General features: G+C 35.3%; 1 protein-coding gene across 1 annotated transcript in view; it reads right to left on the bottom strand.

Moving 5' to 3' along the window:
* LOC134238982 (activating signal cointegrator 1 complex subunit 3-like) overlaps window positions 1–13,417 on the bottom strand; it is a 90,197-nt gene that overhangs the window by 57,106 nt on the left and 19,674 nt on the right. Inside the window, 1 exon segment of the mRNA XM_062721132.1 lies at window positions 11,332–11,474. Within this exon segment, the coding sequence (XP_062577116.1) occupies window positions 11,332–11,474 (143 nt within the window).

Below are 13,417 nucleotides of genomic sequence, written 5' to 3'. Positions count from 1 at the left end.
TTATTTTGCAAAATCTATATAAATGTTCTAATAATTATTCTACTGAAAAATCTAGGCCTTCTCTTAAGTCTGTCTACGATGTTGTAGATTTTTTAATTCACACAGCTGGAGATTGTTATATATAACTTGACCAGGTGTCATTTTCCTGGTCTAATTTTACTTAGTTACAATCTCTCTACATACTTGCTCCTGCCAGTGATGGTATTTATATGTGTTTATGCTATTTTTCCTTCTCTGCCTTCTCTATACTGACAAATTATCTTTTCCTTACACATTTAAACTGCTTTTATTGCCGATTTTTCTCCATTCTTCACATGGCGTTTTTGCTATAAATAGCGACACGCGACTTTCAATACAGACGGGAGATAACTCTTAAACTTTGACCCAAATTCTTACTAAATAAAAAACATAGGTAATCAAAGATTACGAAGCTCACCTCGACGAATGTTATCAGTTTAAGTAATGCAAATCCTACATCATATTTTCTTAATATTAAGTATTCATCCCAACAACAATATTCTTGCAAGTTGTGCTTAATTAACCCTCTACATGGCATATATACATTTCTATGTGTTTAGTGTGAAAAATATGTATTGTGTAAACAAATATTCATAACTGTTAAAACTGCAGATATCAAGGACTTCAAGTTCATTCGGATTGATCTGTTCCCAGAACTTTAACCTGGTCTCTTGTATGGAAAATATAGGTCAGATCCAGCATCCCAAGCAAGTCTGATAGTGTCCATCCTAAGATGCATCATCCATGCAAGTTTGGTTATGCTAGGGCTTATAGTTAATTTGGAATGAAAATGTAGGTCAGATCCAGCATCCGAAGCAAGTCTGGTAGTTTCCATCCTAAGATACATCATCCATGCAAGTTTTGTTTAGCAAGGGCTTACAGTTACTTGGGAATGAAAAATGTAGGTCAGATCCAGCATCCGAAGCAAGTCTGGTAGTGTCCATCCCTAGATACATCATCCATGCAAGTTTGCTTCAGGTAGGGCTTATAGTTACTTGGGAATGAAAATGTAGGTCAGATCCAGCATCCGAAGCAAGTCTGGTATTGTCCATCCCTAGATACATCATCCATGCAAGTTCGGTCCAAATAGGGCTCATAGTTACTTGGGAATGAAAGTGTAGGTCAGATCCAGCATCCGAAGCAAGTCTGGTACTGTCCATCCCTAGATGCATCATCCATGCAAGTTTGGTTCAGGTAGGGCTTATAGTTACTTGGGAATGAAAATGTAGGTCAGATCCAGCATTCGAAGCAAGTCTGGTAGTGTCCATCCCTAGATGCATCATCCATGCAAGTTTGGTTCAGGTAGGGCTTATAGTTACTTGGGAATGAAAATAAAGGTCAGATCCAGCATCCGAAGCAAGTCTGGTAGTGTTCATCTCTAGATGCATCATCCAAGCAAGTTTGGTTCAGGTAGGGCTTATAGTTACTTGGGAATGAAAATGTAGTTCAGATCCAGCATCCGAAACTAGTTTGGTAGTGTCCATCCCTAGATACATCATCCATGCAAGTTTGCTTCAGGTAGGGCTTATAGTTACTTGGGAATGAAAATGTAGGTCAGATCCAGCATCCGAAGTGTCCATCCCTAGATGCATCATCCATGCAAGTTTGGTCCAAATAGGGCTTATAGTTCCCGTGGAATGAACCAGCTCCAAAAACTTTAACCTGCTCCAAAAACTTGAACCTGGTCACTCATCTAGAAAATGTAGGTCAGATCCAGCATCCGAAGCAAGTCTGGTAGTGTACATCCCTAGATGCATCATCCATGCAAGTTTGGTTCAGATAGGGCTTATAGTTACTTGGGAATGGACTTGCTCCTAAAACTTTAACCTGGAACGCCGACGCCGATGCCAACGCCGGGGGTATAGCATAAGCTCATCTCGACTTCGTCGAGGTGAGCTAATTACATGAAAATACCCAAAAATCAAAATAAAAAACATCGGGGCGGGACATTTTGAGAGGGGCGGGCGGGGATGAGAATCTAAAGATTAATTTTATATGGCCTTAATAGCTCGTAGCAGTATGTATCAGCATATGAAGTTTGATAAATATATCTTGAATTGTTTATTCAAAACTGGTCTAGACATTAATTTTAGAAAAGTGAGGTCAAGGTCACAGGAAAGGTCAAGGTAAAAAAGAGTGAAGCATCGTAAAGCTTACATCAGAATGTATCATCATGTGAAGTTTCATTACACAACTTGAATGGTTTCTTTAAAATAAAGCTAAACACTAATTTAAAGAAAAGTTATGTGAAGGTCAAAGGAAAAGTCAAAGTAAAAAAATATTGCTGCAGTTGGATATTTACATCAGTATGCATCAACATATGAACTTTGATAAAAATATCTAGAAAGTTTCTTTGAGCCCGATGGAAAGACAGATGGAAGGGTGGAGGACGGACATGACAAAAACTATTCATGTATTCCTAATCATGGTGTGGCATAAAAAACTTGAATCTACATTATATGAGCATGTTTCCATCTATCAAGATTATACAAGCAAATTCAAAGAATTGTGGTCCTCTGCTTTCTGTGTTTTAGTGAATGAGATACCATAATTTATGGCAGATTGTGTGTCAAATATGCACCCCTATCATATATCAATTTTTGAAAATTGGGTCAAACGGGAAAAATCATAGCATGCTCTGAAACATTTTGTTGCAGGTAATGTACATGTCAAATATGAAAGTCCTATCTCTTTTGAATCAAAAGTTATATATACAATATAATATTTTTGAAAAGTAGGTAAAACTTCTAGGTCAAGGTCACAGAGTCAAAAGTCATGATATATTTAGAAAAGTCTTTTCACATGTAATAAACATGTATAATTTGAATGCCCTTTCTTTTCTCTTTCAAAATGATCAATTTAAAATGTTATTTTTTGGAAAGTAGGTAAAACTTTAAGGTCAAGGTCTCACTTGGGTTAAAAAATCATAGTATATTTAGAAAGTTTTGTGGTAATGTGCATGTGAAATATGAAAGCACTATCTCTTATCATTCAAAAGTTATGACCAAGGTTAAATTTATTGTGACAGATGCACATACTAGCTGTCAATAAGATGGACAGACTGACAGACAAATGAGATTTAGTGTCCCCTCCCTTTCCCCAAAATGGGGGACAAGAATGCCCTTGCTGTTCTTGAGAAGAAGATTTATGATGGAAAAAATCCCCTGCATATTTCTTAACGCAAATCAATATTGTGTTTTTATGTCATTTTGTTTGTTGTTAAACATCCCTCTCAGGAAATTTTCACTCAAATGGAGACACCATCACTTGAAAAATAACGAGGACAAATTAGATTTGAGGTCAACATTCATTTTAGGAGTTTTCAACCATTAAGACGTAAAGAAATATTAACTCGATCCTTCCCCTCACCCCTTCCCAGACCCCTGTTTGTTCATGTATGCAAAAAAAAATGTTTATACAAATAGTTTAATGCGGTCCATCTCTGAATGATTCTCATTCCTAATTCTAGGAAGATATGTTGGCACAAATTCATGAATAAAATGTCAAGTAATCTTATCATTGATGCACTTTTATTTAATTTAATGCAGTCATATTGTGAACATTTCCAGCTCATTAGGAGAGTAGGGATGACCTCTAGGGGTTCATAACCTTTATATCATTAAATTTACATAACATAATAACACAAGAAACAATATTATGTATAGTCAAATGGAAAAAGTTTCCTACTATTTAGGAGTCACATGATCATTTGTCATTACAGGGACAGGGAAGTGGATTGGGAGATCGCCCCCTCAACACCCCCCCTTTCCCCCGGAATTTGCAGGACTATAATATATACTGGAGGAAATAAAAATGACTTTGGATGCCCTAAGTGTCCCTCCACCCTAGAAAACAGACCAAACCATAACTTCTTTTTTTTCTTGCTTCTCAGGAAATTCTGGTCTGGACCCCCCCCCCCCCCCCCCCCCCCCCCCCCCGTCCCTCCCAGAAAAAAAAATTCTGGATCTTGTAACTGAATGTAACGTTGATAACGGGGGATAACTCTTCAGAATGTGAAATTCGTCTATTGTAGCATCGGATGACCTTTGATCCTTTAAACTTTAACCTAACCGTTTGCATTTCAGACTATTTTACCCAAATCTATACCAAAACTTGTACTTACCGATTGTTATTATTTAGGCCCTGTCATCTTCATGAAATATAATCCAGTTAAAACACAAAATGAAATAATTCCTACCGACATATATGCAAATATGCACACTAGTATCCTACTGCACGTGCAGTGAAATCTAAAATGATAATGCCAATGGTAAAACTAGTACTTAAGTTGGGTACGTGACGCAAGCCCAATGTGATGCAGGTGTTCAGATACATGTATAGTGCAAGAACAAATTGAAAATTATCATTTACAAAAGATGTTTTATTTTAGCTTTGCAATCTAGGCCTATTTGCAAAAACAGACAAACAAGGTGTGTTTGTGTGTGTGTGTTGATGGGAGACGGGTGGGGGTTGACTATTAAATCGATTGTGTATATGGCAGCTTTCAAGAAGTTTCTGCCTAATCAAATTTAAATAAACTTTGCACATATTGAAAAATTCATCAAAAACGCTTTACACTAATTTGAATAATATTATTTGTTGTTAATCTATATGAGAAAATAGATTTAAAAAGTTCCAATTATGTGCCAAGAATCCTCCCCCCCCCTTTATCAAACCTAATTTACATCATTAATTTAATTCTGTAGCTTAATTTCCGACTGGTAATGAATTAAGAATATGAAATACCTCTAAAATGGAGGCCCATGGGTCACATGGTCACTAGCTGCAGATCTGTAGCGTTATGGTTTTATATATTAGTCTTTGACTGCAGATCCTGTAATGCAAAAAAGGTGCAATTTACGGCGCAATATTTTTTGCGCATTTCTGGGGAGAATTTCTCCACTTTCCAGCATCGGTCAATTTACTACCTTTCATTCCCTAATTCTAGGCACATTATTTAATCAATCTGTATATTTTATCCATCTCCCAACCCTTTATAGTCGTCTCTACTCGAGATAAACTCGCTTGATTAAAATTATTTGTTAGATTGCTGAAAATTCACATCAAGCGAGTTTATTGCCTGTAGAGATTACTATAAATGGCTGGGAGGTGGACAAAATATACATATTGGCCAGAGAATGTGTCTAAAATTAGGGAGTGAAAGGTAGTTGATTGACTAATGCTAGAAAGTGGAGAAATTCTGCCCAAAAGTGCTAAAAAAATATTGCGCGTAAATTGCACCTTTTTTGCATATGGGGATCTGTAGCGTTATGATCAAAGACAAATATATAAAACCAGATCTGCAGCTACATGGTCACCTGAGCATATTATGTTCAATTTGATGAATACATGTATTATGTAAATTATTGAATTATATTGACTTTTTCCTTGGTAAAGCCCAATATGAAGAAGTGTGCATTTAGAGGCAAACACCTTAGTGCGGGTATTACTGTCTCATGACAGCATCTAGTTATATGAGGTAAGAACTTTCAATTTTTCTCCATTAGGGAAGAGTAGACAAGTCTTTTACCTTTTCTGCCAATGACATTGAACTTGCCATTAAGCGACCTCAGGTCAAGGTCATGACACAACTTTGAGTAATGAACAATCATGCTCTAACTTTTGTTTTGTGTGGGTATAATTATGCATGATAAGTCTCCTAGCTTGGGTACAAAAATATTTTGAAGATTTCATTTTTCTGGCTTTGGCCCAAACTTTTGATTACCAGGATAGATCCCAAGTAGGCAATGACCAAGAAAATCCGAAGTTCTGGTCTTTCCCCTTTAACTACAGATGCTATATGCCATTTTGATTGACAGTGGTTCTGGTGTTTCAAAGGAACTAAAAATGTTCAAAACTCTATGACAGACAAAGTACCAAGCAAGACAGAATTATGTAAACACAGCTAAAAAGTCTCTAGTCTATTCTGATAGGAGTTGTAATCTTTTTTGATGAGAGGAGAGAAGAGTTTTAATCTAACTGTGTTAGGAGACTGAAATGTTTAATTAATTACTCAACAGGCGGAGAACAATCAATGATATGTAAGCTTACACCTACAACTTCCAGCATCAGGAACAGAGACCAATAATGGAACAATACATCTGATATCCCAGTGTAACTGTAAACTGGTCATTAAGAGTAAACCAATCACCCTTGTCTTGTCTAGCTTCCTGATACTTCCCTATCAAACTGTAATTTGTAGCATGCAGTGCCATACTGAAATCTGATTTTTTTTCCCCTCCCCTTTTTATTGTAATCTCTTTTTTGATTGCCTTCCATGGTTGATGAACTTTCAGCCATTTTTTTTTTTTACATCATATTCTATCATCTAACTGTCCTCCAACTAAAAGCCAATCAATGCCAAATTATTATGACTCAGCTTCTAAATTGACTACTGTGAATTTGTGAAATCACTTATTTTCAAGGGGGTTTGATTTTCGTTGATTTTGATGCATGAATTTTGGGACCAATGAATTTATGAACACCATGAAATATAATTTTTCAAATATATTGCTACTCAATAATTCTTTGTCCACAAAATCATATCCCTAAGAGCAATTATTTTTTCCTCAAACCATGAAAATTTGATTCCACGAAAATATGTGGTTTTACAGTATTTCCCATAAAAGAACATCATAAGTGTTTAAAGAAAGACAGCATGTTTTAGATTGTAAAGAAGAATTACCAAATGGAATCATATGTGTATCCAAACAAGGTTGTATATATAATATTTCTGCTTACCATATTTCTTTCTTTTTTTTTTTTTAGCCTCATTTCCTTTCATATCTTTTGTCAAATTAATTTTTTTCAAGTCTCTCGCAATGAACTTTTCAGGAATCAAAGACTAATGATTGAAGAAAATTGCTCCCAGGATTGTTTAATGTTGACTTTGTTGGATAATATTATCTGCTGCAATAAGCCAGATGTCTGGTAAATTCCAGACTTAATCCAAAACTTATTTCTAATTTTGAGATGTACTATAGTAATTATTATATGTTTCCAAGAAGCTTAGTCCTGAAGCAAGACCACTCAGAAATCCTACCAGAAATATGAATTATATTAATTAATTGCAAATCCCTCAAATATTGAAACCCATTTATTAAAAAAAAAAGTAAGTCAACTAATGACTTATGAATCTACAAAATCTATTACATATAACTTACCATGTCAATATAACATTGTTAAACAAATATAAAGGTGTGTTTGATAATATTGAAACAATTTGGTGAAGCTTACCCACACCCAACAACCCCATCCCCATTTTTGGACATAAATGCTGTTTATCTTAGCTAAAAAAAAGACAAACATGCCAACTTTCCCGATTTAGGCGGGATCCTCCCGATTTTACCCTTTCATCCCGCCTTCCCGATCGGGAAAGCAAAATTGCCCTTATTTCCCGATTTGAAAAAAAAATCACCAAATTAAATTTCCGATTTTAAAAGTAATTCCCTACCGCTGAATTTTGACAATCGGGATAACAATGTCAGACTTGTTTATTCAATGCACACAGATAAGTTTCATTGTTTATTTAACCAGATGTTAATTAGGCCTAGACACAGGAAATCACTTCACGCTTGAACGCACAAATTCGAAGTTGTCCACTGGAGCAAGAAGCTTATAGCTTGGGGCAATTAAGGGATTATCTTGTTAGTTTTAAAGGGTATGCAAGGTGAAACACATAGATTAACAAGATAGTTGTTTGTCATTTTATTAAAAATATAAATTAAAGACAATAAAATGCAAATCAAACAATAAAAACGGAATCCAAAGAGATCGTTTTTTGAAAACGAAAGTAGAAAACTAATAAAGCATAGCTGCTGATTTTATCTACCTATAATGAAAAATATTGTAAAGTTTGCCAGTTAAAATATTATCAAAAAATTAAGATGAAACAATCAAGTGTATGTCAATTAGAATTTCTTTTCCCTCCCTTCTCCCAAAAGTAATATGTTAGGTAGATCTATGTGCATGACTTAAGGAAATACCCACATCATGACATGGCACCATAAAGCCTGACAAATTTCATGACTGTAAAAAAAAATAATTCTGTTTTGGATAGGTGGTATAAATTTCTGTAAATTTAATATCTTATTAGAATTTCTAATTAATTGAAATATCAATAAAAAATGTTTCTAGAAACAGGACTTTACAGTATCAACACCTCATTTATTTTTAGCCTTTGAAAAAAATGATTTTAAAGTTGTACAATTTTCAATTTTTTACTAAATTCTGTCCTGGTGGAAAAAAAGTTGTTTATATATGTAACTAAATACCCCTTCTTTAGTGAGAGAGGCACCAGTATTTTAGCAAAAATATTTCAATTTTGGAAAGAAAAACATTTTTTGTGGTAAATTAATCCTTGAGTTTTATTGATAAGTGATATCAATATTATAAATAAAAAAAAATCATTTCATAATCATTTAATTTCACGACAAAATGTCGCGAATTTAAAGCTTTGAAAATTGTCGTCACGCGCTAAATCCCCCATGGGAATTTTCAAAAGTTGGCATGTATGAAAAGAAAATTATTGTCCATGACTTGTATAATTCTTTGTTATGATATACGTCACAATCAATGACAGAAGACTCCATTAACTAGGGAACTTTATCATTCCAACTAATTTTAAAGAAAGACTTTTGAAAAAAGGTTTTTTAACTGGCAGTAGTGTGGAGTTGTTAGTCTTATGCATCAGGTATGTTCAAGCTTTCATTGCTACAATAAAGTCTAGCTATTTTCACTGCCTATTTTGATGAGGGGTGAGGGGATAGGGTTAGGATGAGATGAGATGTTCAGAAAAAAAAATCCCAACCAGAAACTCATAAGAGGAAAAAGACTCATCTTTTTTATTTACCTAGCAGAGCTTTTAAATCCAACGTTTTTCCCTCATAGATCCATACCTCTATCAAGGACCATCAAAGGAAAGAGATGGATAGGCCACATCCTCCGAAGGTGAGAGAACTCACAAGTGAGAACAGCTCTTACATGGGCCCCTGAGGGAAAGAGACGTAGAGGACGGCCAAAGAACACCTGGCGACGCTCTGTCGAGAGAGAAAGGGAAGAACTGGGTTGGAAGAGTTGAAATGAGGGGCAGGTTGTTGCAAGTGACCGCCATAAGTGGTGTTCTTTGTTGAATGGCCTCATGCGTCCTCCGGGGCACGGAGAGGATTAGTAAGCAAGTAAGAGCTTTTAAATGCAACTTTTCCCTTCTGGCTCCTGGACCTCTACTTGGTTATCAAGAGGCTTTCAGCTCAGCTAGGTGAGCTAATGACCAAAATATTCTCTAGGAAAAAATGGCATTTCTTAGCTGATTTAAAAGCTGATTCACCATCAAAATAAATTACTTATTTTCATTTCCCAGACTTCTGTAGCAACATCTAAATCCACATCAGCAGATACCCCTACTAGATAATTAATAAGAATTATATCAGAGGTTAAAAATTATCTGTTGATAAGTACCAGATAAATACTATCATTACTCCATGACCTGTGAATGGTTTACAACAGCTCACTATTAATTCTAGGATCAATCAATATATAGGGGCTAGGAATCAAGGATTTCATCTGCAAATTTAAAACAAAGCTGCTCCTGATCAGAAAATTGACCAACATCAGCCTTTGTATCATCAGCAATGGATGGATGTGTGTGTGTGTGGGTGGGGGGGGGGGGGGGGAGGAGTGGGGGGGGTCTTCTTGGAGGATAAGGTTAAAGACACCTTAGAACAGAAGAGAACAGAAATGGAGAGCTCTGCAAAAGAACAAACCAAGTACTGAGAACTAAACAAATCTTGTTCCAAAAGAGATGGATAGGACACCTTTAAAAGAAACCATGCATCCTGCATTGCTCAGCTGGCATTGACCTAGTACCCAAAGTCTATTAAGCTCACAAAAATGTTCATCGGTCTCCTGACCTTCATTCTGACTGTGCAATGAAAGCATTTAATTTGAGTAACCCCAATTCAAATCTGTTGACATCATGCCCTTGTGACACACTGATTGATCTACTGTTACTCCCTCTTACTCATAGCATCAGTTCCTGTCTGAGAAAAGTCTCAATTTAGTAACATTACAGACTTTTACTGAATTCAACAGCTCAAAATCCCACCAAATTCATGATCTATCTAGATTTCAAATATAATAGTCAAGTGTGAGAAATACACTAAAAAGAAATCCAACTTGAAATGAAAGTTGTTCCAAATTGATTACCAGTAATATGCATCAAATCTAGCTATATTCATAATTAATAATTTGTCAAAATTAAGCACAATTAACAGAGTTTGCTGAAACGGCAATAGCTGTACAGAAAAAAAAAACAATTTGTCAATAAAACTTTGGGTATATAATACAATTATACCTGTATTCAGGTAGAAATCTTACCTGGGAGGATTGTCCATTAATTGGCTGCGATCTTCTTCCTTCTTCAGATATCAAATGACCGGAATTATAACAAAGATCCAAAACATGCACACAAATTATACAAAAGGGTGGAGTCAAAATACCTTCAATTTAACATTGATATTTAAGCATTTATATGTTTGCGCAAATTTACAAAATCGTTAACTACTGAGACAAAATAATATCTCATGAATCATGAATTTAATTCTCAGTCTCGAATTTAATACTAAATTGCAGGCAATAAATGAAATTCAATCTACATTCAAGATGCAGTTGTATTGTAAAATCTATTAACTAAATGGAACTCGGACGATTTCCTTGTCAGTTGAGAATATAGATGAATGCACTTAACCTTTATCATTCAACATATATGGAAATTCTGCATGCAATGTATTTGTATTTTGACAATTTTTTTTACTTCAATGTTTTCAATCTGTCTGCTTTAGATTTAATTAACACTAGTGTGAGAAGTACTAATTAAGGGCCACACTACGGTCTAACTCTATATCGCAATGCTAAAATGTTTAGCAATATATGGCTCAGTTTTATCTCCTACACATAATGTCATTAATACTGAATCATACATGTGATATGTACCAGGTGGTACACAAAATGTCACATGTTTTCGACCCCATTCACAGGCTCACTGCGGTAAACCAAATGTGTACCGTTTTTTGAAATGTTTATACATGTGTATACAGGGAAATTTTCGACCCTGTTTTATTTTTGCCCCTTTCACCCTCACCAGAAGTGGGCAGTTTAAAACGGAGCAAATTCTAAGTAAACAGTATAATATCTTAAACAAAAATCTTCTGGATGAATTTAAAATGAGGCAAACTTTTTTTCCAAATCTGAACAGGCGAAAATAACATGGGGCAAAAATAACCCTGAATACAGTAGGGTAGTCAGTATAGTCCTTACCTCCATTTCCCCCATATGAAGCCATTGTTTGGGGTTATCCTCCGCAGCAAGGAAGGCAATCAGGTCAAGGGCAGTCAGCCGAGTCTGTCTCCGTGACGACACAAACACAAGGACCGGCTTCTCCGGGGAGTGAGTTTTTATGGCTGTGGAAAAATACAATTAGGTGAATAGAACAAAGTATCATAATATCAAGTTCTCTTATATATTACAGAAGTTCGTTAAGATTTGCTACAAAATCTTTATAAACATAAATCAAATATGTTAGATGAAAGAATTTTTCTCTTTGTTTCACTGGAAATTCACTATGAGATTTGCTGTACAAATTGTCCTCTGTTTTCACAATATTAAATCTCATTCATCTGTCTACCTGTCTCTCCATCCTTCTGTTTGTTTTACATCTGCCAGTCACAAAACCTTAACCTTGGTCATTTACTTCTAAATAAACCTTAATGAATATAGTGATTTTTTACCTAATATGATCTTGACTTCAAAGTATGACTTTCTATTACAAATTTACTTTTTTAGCTTAAGTCATTTTACTTCCAAATAAAAGAGGATTGGGCATTCATATTTCACATGTGCTTTAGCTATGATAAAACCTTATGAATAAACTGTGCCTTTTTTTTTTTTATCTATAATGACCTTGACATATGACTTTCTTCTCTTTTTTTTTTAAACTTAGCTGTGATGTTCGCACCAGAACATATTACTGCAAAGAGATATTTAAACTTCTTTAATTTTAGCATGATGGTCAGACAAGATAGGACTGAGGCCTGTTTAATAGAGCAAATGTTTGCAAGCGCTTGCCAAAATTTTCTACACCTCCAACAGAAATGTTTGCCAGTGCTCGCTCTGTTGAAAAGGCTTTCGGCAAGACAGTTAAAATATGCCATTTAGTTAGTTGTACCCCACCAAAAAAACCTCAATTTTGAATTCTGCAAATGTGTAACAGGGAACGAGAAAATGTATGGCTGAACCGGGAATCAAACCTGGGACCCCTGTATCTCCAGTCAGGTGCTCTACCAACTGAGCTATCCAGGCCGATATCCACGGCCCAAAACACTAAAAATGTTTCAAATTGCATACACTCAATTTACTGACTATATACAAAGTAGATATGTTTGTTTCTTTCTTTCATTTCACAAAATGCTAATCAAAATGTTTGGTAATACAAGTAAAATGATATTTCAACTCTGCCAAAATTGATTTCCTATGATCATAGCTAACTAACCATAGAGAATATCCTATTGTGAAATGCTATCAACCTTCACAAAAATACATGAGGAAATAATCAGAACATTTTTCTACCTGAAAGATAATGGAATAAGTCACAAAGAACTATAATCTATTTTCAAAAATGAAACCAATTATCATTTTGGAGTAAAAGCATAATCCAGAGAGCAAATATTGGTTTATTAATAACATTATGCTGACAAAGAAAACTGCGCGTCCATCAGTCAACTTCATCTGATGGGTGTCATTACGCTGGAGAACTGTTCAACGACTTCCGTACCGCTCCATCAGAGGGAGCAGTACAAACTCTGTAAATAGGCGGATCAATAAAGTCACTGCCTCTCCTATTGGAGGCTTGTTCCTATAGGAAACACTAGCAGTCATCAGACACCATGCTTAACGCCACAGCGGAGAAGAAAGTGCTCCGAAATTGGTCAGTGACATTAACAGTTTCTGCCTCTTTGGGGAATGAGTCATATCAAGAGCTATACAAGGCTCTCTGAGTAATGCAAAAAACAAACACTTAAGCAGATTGTTACAGTCGAAATTGTGTTCATTTTCCTGACATTTTTTTCTAAATAAAACTTTCTTCGACTTGGTACATATACAATAGCAAATCAAGAACAGAACTTTCTCCATGAAATTCAGCAAAGCATGTCTCAAAATTGAAACAAGATCGAAGTCTTTGAGTCTATGGTCACTAATAATACCCCCACTGTAATATGAATATACACTAATCAAGTGAAAAAACACGTTAAGTTATGGACAGACACACAGATAAACAGAAAGTTGAAATCAGATTCATACAAAAATGAATCCCACCATGGCATGCCTCAGCAAAGAGTGTGTTAAA

The sequence above is a fragment of the Saccostrea cucullata genome, unplaced genomic scaffold (assembly GCF_032062105.1).
Source record: "Saccostrea cucullata isolate Sc308-1 unplaced genomic scaffold, CSIRO_AGI_Scuc_v1 ctg658, whole genome shotgun sequence".
Taxonomy (NCBI): domain Eukaryota; kingdom Metazoa; phylum Mollusca; class Bivalvia; order Ostreida; family Ostreidae; genus Saccostrea; species Saccostrea cuccullata.
This window is presented reverse-complemented; position numbering and strand designations above follow the sequence as displayed.